Genomic DNA, 15,962 nt, shown 5'->3' with positions numbered 1-15,962 from the left:
AGGTTCAAGGGTACTGAAAGGTCTGAATTTACATAGATATAATCAGCTACACTTGCCGGCGCCTTGTAGGTTGGGACTGGGTTGGTTGGGTTGGGGCCTTGCACTTGAATATGCTATGACCACATGCACAGGGCTGTCGTCACAAGGGTCTTGCTGTTCGACGCACATACACGCATTTCTGTGGGATCAAGCAGGCGCCTCCGAGCGCCAAGGAGTTGATCATGAAATTAAAATTACGTGACACAGATTCCTCCAGTGCTGACATGAAAACCACCAAGTCAAGAGTATTACCCCACCAAGAAGGTTCACTTATCCAAATCCTCATCCTCTCCCACCTCATAATCAGCAAGCCAATAGTGGGCATTGATTTTCGTATCTTGTTCGAACGGCTTTCGGCCCACCCATCGAACAAATGCTGCCGCTTCATCCTCTATGGAATCGCGGATTGCGCGGCGAGAGATGTTCGTTTTGAAGTATTTGAGCCGACGTTCATGCTCCGCGATCATTCTTTCGTTTGCGCGATGGAAGGCCCAGAGAACTTCGCGGACCCTGAATCAGGGCGTCAATAACGGGCGCACAACCACATGGAGTTGAGGAGGCAATGGGGATGGACGCACTCATCGATGCGGCGGTCAAGCATTTGCCAGTTTGTGGTTTTATCCAAACGCCAGAGAGCGACAGTCTCATCACGAGAATCCTCATAGTCTTCGTCCTCACTCGGGCCAAAAGCCACCAAAGGTTGTTCACTTCCGAACTTCATACCACATTCTTGGAGTGCCGTCTCAATAATCTCGTTCGCCCAGCCCACTACACTGGTTGTCATCACCAAGGGGATACGAATGTCCTTGCCGGGACTCATCACTTCCAGAACGGAGTCGCCATAAGTGACTCGAGCGACGACGTCTCTTGGAAGCCGACCAAAGCTTTGGCCCTTTGCGAAAGTACGCCAATTGTCACTGAAGTCCGATTCACGAGAGTTGAACTTCTCGATGGCCCTTTTGAACTCGGGGATACTGAACTCGGCATCCCACTTATATCTGGCCGTATCGTCGGATGAGTATAGGCATGCGGCCTCCGTAGTATCGCGCCGAACTTACGCTGGTGTGTCATCATAGGAAATAAACGATCGACTGCCTTCACCATAGGCGTCGGAAGCAAATAAATCTTCAAATATACTGGATCAAGTCAAGGCTTATTCGGGGAAAGTGCTCTGAAACATACTGAATCTCGCCAGCGACCTCAGCTTCCCAGAGGGCAACATGCCTCATGAAGAGGGAAAAATCTGTCAAGCAACTTCGCCAGAGAGGCTCGCTGGTTATCTGGCCATAACTTTCCAGCATTGCATGCGAGAAGACAGGTTTGCCATCAGGTGATTGAATCGGCTTGGTCAAGTCGGTGTTCAGATGAGGAACACCAACGTGGAAGGGCTTATTCCCATGTCCCACAAAGAGATAGCGTTTAATTACTGTTGAGGTCCAGTCACGAGCGTCCTTGGCAGCGGAGTCGATAGAGAAGTTCTCTATGAGATCTTCGCCCCGAGAAATATCTGTAAGGGCTTCGGGATCATTGTACACAGCAAGAAAATCCAGGTAAGATGGAAGAATGCAGATTCCGTAGCCCTTGTTGGCATATTTGAACACACTTGAAGGATCATTCATCGACGTCAGCCGAAGTTTTTCTCTTTGTAAGTGGGACTTGGAACTTGCCGCTGATCGCGCGTAGCCTTTCGATCACCAAGATAGTGTCCATCGATGAGGTCCATCTGGCCAAAGAGATGAACACAGAACCAGGTTGCGGCGATATTGAATATGCTTACTGTGAACACAATTAAACCGGTTTCGAGTGCGCGTACGCACCGTGGCAACAACCATACATCTGCACCGTCGTATCCCGCTGCACATACATCAAGGTCGAAGTTAAGGAGGACCTCCCGAGGACTTCCGATAAGTTTCAGGACAATTTGGACCCGTCGACGAGGATACTCTGAGTAGAAGGTGATTGTTTGAGAATTTCTAACTACGAAGAACGGCGCATTTGGAGGCAAATTCTTCTTGTACACTGTCTCGATGTGTTCAATTTTTGCATTCGCTTCCTGAGGGGGGAGGCCATAGATGTAAAGATCGATGTCCGAATCCTCAGAATCCTTAGGTTTTTTAGCTCCGGGAGAGCTGGAGAGCTTCGACGGAAGCTCTGGAGTGAGCAGAGTGGAAAGTACCATCCCACCAGCAACGAAGACATTTGACCAATCCAGTCCAGTCAGTATTCCATCGGTCATCTCATCCCATCGCTTTTTGAAACCTTCCTTGGAGGTTTGGAGGAAGATGCTCTGATGTCTCTTTGCATGTAGGACAGTATACCCAGGAAATGAAGTGACTGGTCGGCGTCTGATTTCCAGCGCTTCGCCTTTCTTATCACTGATTATGGTGCAGTCAGGGATGACGGACTGGATATCCCCCACAGTCACAAGGCCATACTTCCATGATGAAACAGCGTGCGGGGCGTCAGCCGGGATCAACTTGAGGTTGTGGCGACGAGATAGAATCCGAAGATAACTCTCGTTTTTCAGGATCCTAGCCAGCATGAGAAAGGGAATTGATATTCGGTATTTATGATAGCACATTGAGGAATCTACACTCACCATTCATCAACGTCGGCAACAAAATGCCCATCTGAGACAGTCCTTGCACGTTTCTTGCCACGTTCAGAAGGCCCAAAGTGACATTCCGCAAGTCCAAGACATCTGACAGTATAGGGAAGACGATACCAATTCCATAACTGTTCACCTCCCTCATAGCGAGCTTCCTGTAGAGCAGCCCTGATGGCTTCAAGATCTGCCTTGGGATGCTCGCCAAGCTCTTTCAAGGCAAGTTTGTCCAGGTCGACATTACAGGGATTTCCCAGGGAGATATTCTCCTTGCAGATTCTGGATTTCGCTTCTTCCCAATGCTCGAGCTGATGGTTGACGACTTTTTTAGCCATGTCCCCCATACGGATGTCCGTATTACTTTTGAGAAGATTCCGTAATGCGAAAGGTGCAGCTGTGGATATTATTGGCCAAGCCGCATGATTGCGATTATACATTGGCTCAGGAAGTCCTTCATCTGATAGCAGACGGCCACAATGGTTTTTGCTGTAAGTCTAGACAGTGGGCGCAGTGCGAAATCACATTACGTTTTTCTGTAGTCATTTCGGTTCGCGTGTTGATCCCTCGTGCGTGCTGTTTTCTTCCACCCTCCATGGCATAAGCACCTTTGCAAGTCTAAACTGAATTCAGACCGTGAGACCCTGGGCTCTTTTACATAATTGCATTATGTAAGTATTTTGGTTTTGATACGAAATTGGAGATTAAATCTTTGCAAGTCAGGCAGCATTTGCACCGATAAAGTCCAAAGCCTGATTGAACGCCATGTAGTACTTCGAGCTATCCTTCCCCTGAATACAAACTGGAGTTCGGTGTCCCAGATTTCTGTTTGGGCGCTAAACTCTATGAAATGTACCCCGAAGAATGCGTTCGTCTAGCTCTTTCCAATGTGCTTCAGTGGTATGGGACTCGAAATTGTATTTCAGAGAGAAATTGCCCTTGAAACGTTTAATAATCTGCGTTGTGACTTATGAGTGTTAGGGTGCGGCTACCGTCTGTTGGCTGAGCGCTCACCTCATTGGCGAGTCGTCTCTGAAAAGGCCGGTTGCCTTGCGATGCATAGCCATTTAATGCGGTAAAAATGGTATGCCAGCTAGTCCTACAAAGAACAAGTGGGCTTGCGGTTCAATACAAGAGCTTGCACCTGAGGAGTCTCATCGAAGATTAATTTCACGAAGATGTTGAGTCTGAAGGATCGCGGTTTTTGGTAAAGAATGGGCATTAGAGCTGTAACGGGGCGTCGAACTCGAATACTACTAACAGAGCAACATTTTTGACAGACGACCTGCGCCCACCAAACCTGACGGCCTGGAATAAGAGCAGTGACGAGTTACAAAGAAACTCGGTACTTGACCGTGTTGCAAATTATTCGCACCTGAGTACACGATGTAAGGATATATATCGTTCAGCATAAAGCACAATGGATGATCATGCACTAAAACGGCCATTGCATGTCATCACCGACAGCCAGTGGCAGATTTCAGTTTTATGTCACGCCTCAATGACGATAGCAGAATGGTTGGAAGCACCGGTTACTGATCATGAACGTGCAGAAGGGATATAATTTGCGCGCTTTGCCCATCTGCACACAAGTAAAAAAAAATGAATAGTGCCGGTCGGATGCAGTCCGTAGAGCTCTACGAACCCCAAAGGAGAAACTAACGAACTAGCTGTGCATGATAATCTCCCGAGAGCACGATATTTGACTGCAGTTCGAAGAGGGCGCTGCCTCGATGCGCTCAGAACCGGATCTCACCCATTGAGGGCAAGGTTAAACTTTGCAGTCCGAGCATCGGATGTCTCTGCTGCAACCTCCAACTCCTGGAGCAATGCTCCACAGTCTTCAACGACGGAGGATAAGACCGATGAAGCTTCGATGATACGCGACTTTATTTCATCCTTGACCTTGAGTATATTGGCCCTTTGCGCTTCGTACCTTGAAAAACGTATAGCCGGAAGGCAGCATACTGAGGTGAGGGAACATACTCAATTTCAAGATTTTTCCGCTTCGCCAGCGCAGCACCGGTCCCTTGACTGAGCTCATCCTCAAGATCCCGAGCCGCCTTCTCAAGCTGATTATTGGCCTCTCGAGCATTTTCCGCTTCATCCGCCATTTTCTGCCAGACACTCCTTCAGCTTCCCAAAGGGGCAATAATGACTAAAAAAAACCCACCTGCTTCATACTCTCGATCTGCGCAATTGTTAATGCCCTTTCCTCCTCACAGCTCTCGATTCGTTCCCTAACGTCCTCGATCTTTCCCTCGACCTCCTCGATTTCGTGTTCAATTTCGATAACCTCCCCCGTGATCCTCTGCATCTCCGCCGTCGTAGCTTTCCTATATTCCCCTAGAGCAGGTTTGATTAGCCTTCTTAGATCAACGACAGGAGCGATCGCATTTGCTGGAGAAGCGCCCGGGACCAGCATTGCTTCAGAGGGGGAGTTGGAGGAGGGATCTCCACGAGCCATGTTGAGCTCGATTCGGAACTCAACATTTTGAATGGTCTTTGGCAACGAGTTGTTCGAACCACCAACTCCATTCCGATTCTCGGCATCCTTCCCTCTCGATGTGCTCGTTCCCCCTCCCACAAGACCCACCTTTTCGAGGAGTGTTGTATATACAGCAATATCCTCCTCGACACTATCCACACGTCTAGCAAGGGTGACTTCATTTTCATGTAATGCCTGTTTAGCTTGAGCAAGTTTTTCGTTTAACGTTGCGTTTTGTTTTTGCAAGGTTTCAGCATCGGAGAACATTTGAGAAATTTCGACCTCGGTCATCTTTTGAGCTTTGATCTGGGAGTGGAGATCGGCACGTTCGGCGAGAAGAGAATTCACCTCCTTTCCTGCGTCATTTTGTTGGTGTCGAGTCAAAAGGTCAGTTGGTGAAGCACTACTGAAGATGGGCAAAACGCAACTGGTCTCTTCTATATTTTCCTCCAGATCCTCAACAGCATCCGAGATTCTCTTGCGTTTCGAGCGAGCATCTTCCATCCCTTTTTTGAAAGTTTTGATGCGCGATATAATCTCAGCACGCTCCGTCTCCGCAAGCTGGAGTGGACGCTAATTCAAAATGTGAGGACGCGAAAATTGGGCACGTAACCATTCAAAATACTGCACCTCCTTGCTCCGGAGTTTCTCAAGTTGGGTGCGTAATTTGTCAATTTGCGTGTCCATTTGCTCAATCGCTTCTTCCTGTCCTTCTGTCCGAAGATCTGGGATATGTGAACAAACATCACACCCATGGGACGGAACGTGGAGACGGCAAGAACTGGAACTCACTGTATTCCTCAACCATCCGCATTTGTTCAGCTTCAAAATCAGCCTCCTCATCCCCCCACCACTTATCATATGTCTCAGCGTAGAATCTGAATTCGATAAGATGTCGTAGCTCAGGAGCATTAGCCATTCGTTCGTCTTCCGGGTTGAGTGTAAGCGCTTCAGAAGGGAGAACGTATAAATCCTGGGAGTCGGTAGACAGCCAGCGGGCTTTGATCTATGTTGTTGATTTGATCAGAAACCGTTCGGGTGATAGAGGGAAGAGAGTTGTTTCGCGTACTTTTGCTTGCTGAACCATCCAATGTAAACATGCTAGAATACTTTGCCACGCATGCGGAGCACTCGGTGCTTGGAGACTTTGTTTACTGATTGTGTCAATCAGCGGGTACCTCAAATCTTTCATCACTTGGATAAATTCCTCAGGCATCGTCCTGACTGATTCTTTGTCCCTCGAGGAAGATACTGCTCTGCTCCCTTTTTCAGGTTCCACGACGGGATAAACATAATCGGGATCAAGCTCTTCGACGAGTCGTTTCCAGATCTCAATAAACTCTCTCGTAGAAGGGCTTTGAAGTGTTTTGAGAGACAGAGTAGGTAGGATAAGATTCATTTCGATGCTTATGAGATAATCGAGGATTTCTCGTTGTTCAATGAGTTGATAGGATTTGTCACGAATAGGACGGGTTTCCTTATGGCCGGATGATGATGACGATGGAATACCTGCCCGTGCGGGTCGGAGGGAGTGATGAGGTTGTTGAGGTGCATTGGATTTACGCACGCTGGAAGTACCGAGTGCAGAATAGTTGATCGCACTTGAACCAAGATTAGATTTTATTGGTGTTTTCCCATAATCGATGCGTTGGGACAAGGAAGACGAGGGGGCCGTCAGGGTTTGAGGCGGCGGGCCTAGGTGGGATCGGCCAAGGGTGGATGCACTTGAGCCCGGAGGCGGGCGAGTTTGGACAATCCCCGGTAAGCCGAAATTACTTTTTCTGGGACCTGCACTACGGGAAGAGAAAGAGGATGGTTGGATTGATTGGGATGGTAGAACAGAGTGACGAAGGGAGGTTGCTGGTTGCTGTTGTTGGGTGTTCTTTATTGCTGAGGTTGGGGGAGGAATGCCTGTGCGACTGTCATTGGGATTGTCGCGTCTATGGGCCATTTTGACGCGTGTCTGTTGAGTAAGTTAGACTCGACGCCAAACAATGTTTAAATAAGCACTGGGAGGCTCGATGTAAACAAACAAATGACTGCAAGTTCTGGGCGGTTACAGAGCCCCGTAGCTCTTCGTCGTCTGGCCCATGGAATATTTTTGTAGGAATGTCACTTCGCAGCTCCATTCTCTGTCCCTGCGTACACAATCAACCCTATTGTAGGTCGTTTCGTAGGCGCAAACAAGTGTCAACATCTGACTCCTTGAGCTTTTCTGTAGCTGTGTCACCACAAGATATTCGATCACTTCATAACCCAAGACGGGTCTGTCATGTGGCTTGCGCCCACCAGGATGTATCTGCCACGTACCCTTCCTCATTCTTGTCAACTTAGCCTACAATGCTTCGCATTAGGCAGTTTCGCATACGCATCCATTATAACACCCTCGTTTCGAGGTCGTCTGTTCTGTCATACGTCCACCTTTCGAAACGCAGACTCACTACGGTCTCTCCAAAGCCATAACATTCTTTCTAGTAACGCAAATCATATAACCTATTTTTTCCGACGGCACTTTTGCTTTACATCCGGCGAAGACCTGTTCGATTCACGCGTGATATCAACCTCGGATTCTAATCAGCCTAGTTTGGCGCAATCTACTACAATGGCCACCGAGAAACCTGCCGATTACAGGTTACCGACGAATGTGAAGGCAACTCATTACGATCTTACCATCAAGACTGACCTCGAGGTTCTTAAATTCTGGGGATATGTTATCGCTCAGTGAGTTGAGCGGCTCGATCAACCTGATCGGCTGGTGCAAGAGAAATCACCGCGAATACCTTGCTCACGTATTGAACAGTATTGATATTCTCGAGGACACTTCATCTATCACCCTCAATGCTTCCGATCTTTCATTCGCGCTCGGGTCCATCGCCGCTATAGACTCCTCGGGGAATTTGCACAAGGCTAAGGCTGATATTGTGGAGGATAAGAAGCAAGAAAGAGTCACGTTCCAATTTGAGGATCCGTTCAAGAAAGGCAGCAGTATCCAACTTAGAGCGGCATATGAAGCAGAGTTGGGAAATAGCATGTTGGGTGAGTATTTGCCAATACTTGCAAGGTGATGGCGCTGATGCTGGGAGCTGGGGTTAGGATACTATGTGTCGTCTTGGAACAAAGATGGCAAGAAACGGTATGCGTACCGTGATGTTTTTCTAGGACTGTGTTGGTGCTGAATGCTCGTGCCTGTTCAGACACTATACACTGACTCAGTAAGAAGCATCACAATAATCATGCTTTCTAGTACTGACACTCCCTCAATAGGTTCGAAGTGAGCCCATATCCGTTTTCCCCCCTTCACAATAAATTTCATCTAAGCGCTTTCACCCTCATCGTAGCCTACTGCTGCACGAAGGCAGGTCACTTACTCCACCTTCATTCCCAGCCTGATCCCCTCCAAAACAGAGCCTTCCCTTCTTGGGACGAACCCCTCCTCAAAGCAACCTATGCTATCAACCTGATTTCTCGCTCCGATACAGTCAACCTCTCCAATATGCCATCTATCTCTGAAATACCACTCATCTCGGGACAAAACGCTTCTGATGAACCCGTTGGTGTAAAAGGGTTAAGGGAGGTGTTTGGGACCGACGGCGAAGGCTGGAAGGTGACTGTATTTGAGAAGACACCTAAGGTAAGTGTTGATATTTCGTGGTTGTTTCTTCACACGTTGAGGATAATGGTAACAATAGGTTTCAAGCTATCTTGTTGCGTTTGCGAACGGGCATTTCGCACATATCGATGGGACGTATACGAGCCCGTTAAGCGGGGAGAAACGTCCCCTTCGTGTGTATGGTGCGTTCTACCATTTCCTGGACCCCACGCCCCGCATCAACTTCCTCCCTTTTGTACAGCTACCCCGGATATAATTCATCAAGGTCATTTTGCATTGGAAGTCAAGTCTAAGACACTCCCGCTTTATGAACAAGTCTTCGATGTTGAGTTCCCCCTTCCCAAGCTAGATACGCTCGTTGTGCGTTCCCTTGTTCCCCTCTCGTTTTGTCTTACTGATTTGGGGATGCCTCCAGGCAGCAGACTTCGATGCAGGTGCAATGGAGAACTGGGGTCTAATTACAGGTCGTACAACTGCTTTCTTGTTTGATCCCAAGAAGTCGGATTTGTCGGCCAAGAAGAGAGTTGCTCAAGTGCAGGCCCATGAGGTGCGTAGTTTGGGCCAGCCGCAGGGCAGGGTGTGGCTGATTTGGGTCGCTGTATTCGCAGGTAGCGCACATGTAGGTCATTATACTCTCTCCCAGGGCAAAGTGGTTAATGGTGTTCTTCTAGGTGGTTTGGTAATATCACGACAATGGCTTGGTGGGATTCGCTTTGGCTTAATGAAGGTTTCGCCACGCTCGTATGTTACTCATCGGCTTCATTTGACTCGCATACTTATTACCGTGCCAACCAGATGGGTGAAGTGATCATCCTCAACAAAGTCTTCCCCGAGTTCCGATGTCACAGCTCGTTTATCAATGATCATCTTCAACGAGCGTTGAAACTGGATGCGCAGAGGAGCTCGCATCCTATCCAGGTTGATTGCCCTGATGCGAATCAGATTAACCAGGTGTGTGACCTTCTTTGCTCGTTGCTAGGTGCCTTGCTTATTGTCTATGTACTGTGTAGATTGTGCGTTTCGCTCGATTTTGCCCGTCGCGTGGGGTGAAGGGCTGACGAAATGGATATACTAGTTCGATGCTCTATCGTACTCGAAAGCAGCCTCAAGTAAGTTGTGACACCCATCACACACCCGCTCTTGCGATTGATCTAAATGCTCCAGTGCTCCGCATGCTTTCGCAATACGTCAGCGAAGAGAAGTTTCTCAAGGGTGTTAGTATCTATCTTAAGAATCACCTCTATGCGAACAGTGAGCCTGTGGATCTTTGGAATGGTGTTAGCGAGGCTACCGGCATCGACGTTTCCAAGATGATGGATAACTGGGTTTGGAAGGTGTGTTTATGGATGAGCAAATGGGGGTGGTCAGGATGATTTCAATAACCTTTCACAGATTGGTTATCCCGTTTTGACCGTCACAGTCAGAGAAGGCGATATTCATGTGAGACAGGATCGATTCATTGCAACTGGTGATGTGAAAGAAGAGGAGAACCAGACTATCTGGCACGTATCAGCCTCAGCCTCGTGGGTTGCCACTAACTGCGCTACAGGTACATCCCGCTAACCCTATTATCTACCGATCCCTCTGGGAAGACGTCCATTGACCGCAAGGTTGTTCTGAATGAACGAGAGACAACAATCGTACTTGATACGACCAAGCCTTGGAAGCTGAACGCGGGAACCGTCGGAGTCTGTGCGTATTTCCCGGCGTCCCCTTCCCCTAATCCTCATCGCGCTCCGGCAGATCGGGTCTCCTATGAACCGGAGGTTCTCAAGCAGCTGGGCACTTGGGCTGCTGAGAAGGGTTCCCCCTTCTCGCTAGAGGATCGCATGGGGCTTGTGAATGATGCAATTACTCTCGCTAAAGCGGGAACCAGTTCAACTAGTGGTGCCCTTGATCTTATCACGGGGTTGAAAAGCGAGACTGAGAGTAAGCTTCCCGTTGCTGTTATTAGGCGGGATGATTGGCTCACAGATGATATTTAGATCTTGTTTGGCAGAGCATTGCTTCAACTATTGTGTCAATTAAGGACCTTCTTTGGGAGCAACCTCCTGCATTGCAGGAGCGGTTTAGAGCTTTCGAGGCCGTTGGTTATATGGCTCACCTCACCTCCATTGATTACCTTAACTAAGTATGGTTGTAGTTCCTCTTCCTGCCCATCGTAGAGCGACTCGGATATGAAAGCTCGCCAAGCGATACTGTCGATGATCGTGAACTTCGAACGCTCGCTGTTGGCCGAGCTGCGAGGGCTAGACACCCAGCGTGAGTCCCTTGTTTTGGCCGAATCGCGCTCTTTACCAAATGATATGGTTACAGCGTCCTGGCGGAGTTGAGGTCCCGTTTCGCTCACTTCCTAGAGACTGGCGACGACTCCAAGATTACCTCTGATCTACAGAGAATAATCTATAGCACGGTCTGTACGAAGTTTTGTCTATCGTTCGTGGGTTCTCATATCTCTTATTCTAGGCAGTCAGATTTGGCGGGCGCATAGAATACGAGGCAGTGAAGGCAATTTGGAGGAAGCCACCTACACCGTCTGCGAAAAACTCTGCTCTGTAAGCAATGCTCGAGTTTGGCGCATTATGTCTCTAATGTAGTTGCCGCTTTAATGGTCATCTCCCATGAAGAATCGCGATCATGCAGTCCGAGGACGCCGAGATCTTTGAGGAAAATGTGAAGTTGATTTTCAATGAGGTTCCCCTTCAAGTGAGATTTTGTATAATCTTATGTATTGGACGGTAAGCTTATCCATTATTAGGACTGGCACACCACTTTCGCCGCATTAAATATGAACACGGTTGTGCGTCGCAAGGCAACCGGCGTTTTTAAAAACAATTACGATGAGGTCAGCGCTCCAATTGAGGGCGGCTACAACACTCATAACTTTCTTTGCCTCTCAACCCAGATCATTAAACGGTTCGAGGGCAATTTCTCTCTTGGATACATCGTGAAGTACAATTTTGAGTCCTACACTACCGAAGCAGATCGGAAAGAAACGAAAGCATTCTTCGAGGTACGTTCCATAAATAAATCTTAGCGCTTAAATAGAAATCTGAAACACCGAACTCCGCTTCGTATTCAGGACAAGGACAACTCGAAATACAACATGGCGCTTAATCAGGCTTTGGACTCTATCAATGCGAATGCCACTTGGCTTGATCGGAGCCTGGGCGAGATTGAGAGGTGGCTCAGGGAGGTTCCGGCAAAGATTTAATCTGCAACTTGATTTTGAGGTTTTCCTCATTCAATAAACATACTGAAACACTCGTGAGCATGAGAACGGACTGCAAACAACTGTGGGGAAGTCATGATAAAAGCTCTTGACCGATGCCTTTGTCTTCCGCTTCGAAGTGCTGATAAATCCATATTAGTACTTATGAAAACAGACTATAGACTACGAGTACAGTCATTCACGTGCCAATGGTTCACACCCCTCAATGGTTCATTTGCATGTAACATCCTTATTTCACCCCGGGATTTTTTTATTTTTTGCACACTTGTATGTTATAACTATGGCTATGACTACGCAAAAATTTGACCAAATCGGACATAAAATGAAGGAGTAATAGCAGTTGTTCAACGAGTTAATGGTGCACACAAAAGTTATGCATCTTGCACTCTCCAGGAACATGGCTATGACACCGCAGTGTGTCCTACAGCTTGGTGTGTTACCAGGGAACAGAAGGCCACTGGCACATGTGCCCATGCTTGTTTGTTGTGGTGAACGAGCACTTGTCAGACTGAGGTATACTTACATCCGAGTTTCCAAATTCAGTATCTCAAATTTATTCCTTTCTGTGCCTGCTGCTTTCACCAGTATCAGTAATCACTCCCTTAGAATTCACAAGCAAAAAGCAGCTCAAGCAGTAGAGCAAATATTCTGCAAACCCTTGCTTCATGCCATATTACTGAATTATCGGTTCGGTGTGTGAACTAATTGTCACACCATGTCACACTGAACCATTGAGCCGGGAAAGCACCATTTCTTTGTCTGCTTTTATTCTTGTTCATTTTTCATCCATTTCTTTATATTTCTCGGTAATATGTACATACCCAGCCTGGCTACTATCCATCGTAAAATTTTTGTATTTGGTTTTGATCCAATGTCATAGTCTCAAAATTACAAAATGTGAACCATTGGCCCGTGAATGACTGTATATGACAGCAGGTTAGGAAAAAGGAAGAAAAATCGACATGGGGGAAATCCAAATGCAACAGCAGTGCGATTCTCAGCACTTGAAACCTTCAACAACCTTTGGTGTTCATGAAATTTCAAGGGAAGGGGAATAACCCACAACTACTGGAGAGTGGCGACCATCGCTTTGATATGGGCAACAATGCAATGTTGATAATAAAGGGTGGGAAATGTAGTGCAACAGTATATTTGTAGACAGAACTAGGCAGGACCCCAGCCCCCACGACAAACAAACAATATGTGGAGGCTGGAACCAACCCCGGTTCATGAATGCGGATTTTTACTGAACTAGAAAGGTTGCTTTGTGTCAGGGCAATAGCCCCGAACCCCGAGCCACATGTAATTAGATACATATAGTCATGTGGGTAAGCGGGAACCTCCGGGTAACTGCTTACACACTACTGTAAAATACACACATTTGTATCACTTACGGCTCTGTGTGCTGAGCTACCCCAGAGACCTCACACTTTTTTAAGTGTATGAGGTGTGTTGTTACGGATACGGAGTCTCCAACGACCATATCCATCACATGGTCAAAGACTTCTCCTCTCTATCGTTCCTCCCCTCTTTCTCCCTTCCGTCCTCTATCCCGATACCCTATCTTCCTTACCCGTTCTACCCCTTTCCCCCCCCCTCGTGCAAAGCTTTCCCCATTGGGGTTTTGGTGCTGGCCGAGGTTACTTGTGTTTCGCGGGATTTCCCGCAACCTTACCATTTGTAGATAGTCACGTGTCTTGTACGGAAACCGCCGAAGGCGGTTCCTGCTAACTAACAACTGCTCTACAACTGTCTCATGTATCGTCTTCTGTAACAACCCTCCCTGTGACTCAACTGAACCCGTGTGATTGTACAACTCTCAATATGTCTTATAAGTATGGTTATATCGAGTCCTCTAATGGCCCTCGCTGTGAGAACTCGAGGTCGCAAGTCGAAGACTCTCGACATGTGTATCGTCCTATGGAATCTGTACCCTATGGGTCCTCGTCACTCCGCTCTCCCCCCAGTACTCGACATACGACGTCACATCACGATCATGGAGATCTGTCAGGGGACGACTCCCGGGTCCCCATGACCCTCCCCTATGGCCCACAGCCTCAGGTCTGGCCAGCCCTATCCAGGGCACAATCTACTACTGTGGGTAAGAAGATGAGAAGGAAGCTAACTTCTCATCTTCCCACAGTGGCCACCATATCAGGAAAACTTCCGGGGATACCCGGAAGTCACATGAAGGAGTAGGAACCGGGCCCGGAGCATGCGGCACGCGGAGCGTGCAGGCATGCGGGAAGCGCAGCGGGTGGAAGCGGGTCCGGGTCCGGGCTAGTCAGGGTGTGTGCCCTGACAAGATCGTGAATACTCTGAGGCCCACTTTCCTGTGATGCCGGCACGTTCGCTACGCGAACACCAAGTCGCCGCCCATCCACCATCTGTTCCCTCCTTTGTCAGTCATCATGTTTCCCCGCCAACGGTACGTTCCCTTTGGGAACGCCAAGTCACCGAAGGCCCTATTAGTCAGTCCTCATTGCACGCTTATGATATCAACCCGCTACCGGTACATTCGCACTGCGAACGCCAAGTACCCGATGGCAACTATACGAAGTTCTCACCCATCTCACAAGTCGCAACCTCGCACACGGTATGCTCCATTGAGGAGCGCCAAGTACCCGTGGCTGACCCGTCCGTCCTGGCATCTCCGACTACCTACCATCAATCCCTTAATATGTAGCTCACTACATCACCAATCGCGATCAATGGGAATTCGATCGTCCACTCCCAGGCAAGACTGGGATCACTCATCAATTACATATCCCGTTATGGTACAGACTAGATATGACCCTCGTCATCCCACTATAAGAACAGATCGAGGAATGGGGAATTTCCCCCATCCCCGTAACATGTGTTTTACAACACAACCCACAAAAACTATCCATTCTTAACATCTGACTCGGTAGTGCCTATGGCACCTAAACACGCCCGCAAGGGCAAGGTCACATCTGCAGTGACGCTAAAAAGAAATGAGCGGTTTATTAAGAAACCGCAATCTCCCATCATGGGAGATTCAAACCAAAAGCCGTCGTCAGATGACAACGAGGATCAACACGATCCGGCATTAGCAACCACCTCAGGGCTGGCCCCTGAAGGTTTTAGAAACTTATGTGGAGTAAGTGCAGGGCCTAATACCCCTAGAACTCCACAACATACTGATCTAACCCAAGCTGGGGAAGATCCCTCACCTCCTCACAAGGTGATTGACTTGTGCGATAAACATGTAAGCGCCGAACGATCAGCCCAAAAAGCTGATCGGATAGAGTCGCAGGAAACTCCAGGCCCAACTATCCCCTGGAGTCCCCCCTCATGTCCCCAAGTCAAGCCCCAAAGGCAGACAAAGGGAAACAAAGGGAAGAGCCCCCGCATCGGCTATCCGAAAAACTACTGGACTTGTTCCAGGTTCCATCCGAATGGAGGACGGAAAGCGAAGACCAACTTCTTCTCAGGCTGAAAGCCCGAGAAGGTGTGAAGATACGCCCTGAGAGCAGGATCTCCCAGAGCACGGAAGCTCCAAAAGAACTTCCGCTGTTTACACTCCCGCACGCCATGCCAGACAAGGCAAGGTCACCAACCTCGGAGGAGGTCTCCGGGATAATGGGGGGGGGGCGAACGGAAATGAGGGAGTTCGCTGAGGAAGCCTTATGGAAAAGTAAGGAAAAACCAGCAAACAGACCCCTCTATGAAAGGGAAGCACCCTCCGCAATGGCCTCACCTAAACAAAGCAAGCGTGGAGTGTTCACTCCAAGAACCCCTTCTGGAACCCCCAGAAGCGGTAATGTCAACTGGGGAGAGTCTCTGCTTGCCCAACCAAACTTCCTCCTGGAAAACCAGGAATCGCGCATAATAAACGTGATAAGCTCGATCCAAAAAAAGATCGAGGAAACGAACCACAATAGTATGGCTCATCTAGAGATAACTCTAGAAAGAATGGCCAACGCAATCGACGCGTTGACTGAAAAAATCAGCGAACAGACGGACTTGC

At 48.3% G+C, this 15,962-nt stretch overlaps 3 protein-coding genes across 3 annotated transcripts; 1 reads left to right on the top strand and 2 right to left on the bottom strand.

Moving 5' to 3' along the window:
* Positions 1-305: 305 nt before the first annotated feature.
* On the bottom strand, positions 306-3,309 carry EI90DRAFT_3146663 (uncharacterized protein; the record flags this gene model as incomplete). Its single annotated transcript, XM_039065442.1, has 8 exons — positions 306-549; positions 618-1,037; positions 1,098-1,175; positions 1,222-1,641; positions 1,707-1,762; positions 1,817-2,570; positions 2,639-3,101; positions 3,300-3,309. The coding sequence occupies 8 exons, from the start codon at positions 3,307-3,309 to the stop codon at positions 306-308; spliced, it is 2,445 nt and encodes an 814-aa protein (XP_038912344.1).
* A 1,084-nt stretch (positions 3,310-4,393) lies between these two features.
* EI90DRAFT_3128617 (HEC/Ndc80p family-domain-containing protein) lies at positions 4,394-7,080 on the bottom strand (the record flags this gene model as incomplete). Its single annotated transcript, XM_039064110.1, has 6 exons — positions 4,394-4,577; positions 4,628-4,758; positions 4,815-5,702; positions 5,760-5,854; positions 5,922-6,135; positions 6,199-7,080. 6 exons carry the CDS (start codon positions 7,078-7,080, stop codon positions 4,394-4,396), a joined length of 2,394 nt encoding a protein of 797 aa, XP_038912343.1.
* Positions 7,081-7,731: 651 nt separating this feature from the next.
* EI90DRAFT_2931912 (uncharacterized protein) lies at positions 7,732-11,953 on the top strand (the record flags this gene model as incomplete). The annotated part of the gene is made up of 23 exons (XM_039055061.1): positions 7,732-7,850; positions 7,930-8,165; positions 8,223-8,278; positions 8,515-8,760; positions 8,819-8,921; positions 8,981-9,099; positions 9,155-9,286; positions 9,348-9,358; positions 9,411-9,480; positions 9,535-9,690; positions 9,815-9,848; positions 9,904-10,073; positions 10,132-10,262; positions 10,289-10,431; positions 10,483-10,668; positions 10,725-10,825; positions 10,883-11,001; positions 11,056-11,152; positions 11,206-11,294; positions 11,367-11,445; positions 11,498-11,584; positions 11,645-11,752; positions 11,822-11,953. 23 exons carry the CDS (start codon positions 7,732-7,734, stop codon positions 11,951-11,953), a joined length of 2,724 nt encoding a protein of 907 aa, XP_038912342.1.
* Positions 11,954-15,962: the final 4,009 nt, after the last annotated feature.

This window comes from Cantharellus anzutake, assembly GCF_015039405.1.
Source record: "Cantharellus anzutake strain C23 chromosome Unknown EI90scaffold_51, whole genome shotgun sequence".
NCBI classification, from domain to species: Eukaryota; Fungi; Basidiomycota; class Agaricomycetes; order Cantharellales; family Hydnaceae; genus Cantharellus; species Cantharellus anzutake.
This window is presented reverse-complemented; position numbering and strand designations above follow the sequence as displayed.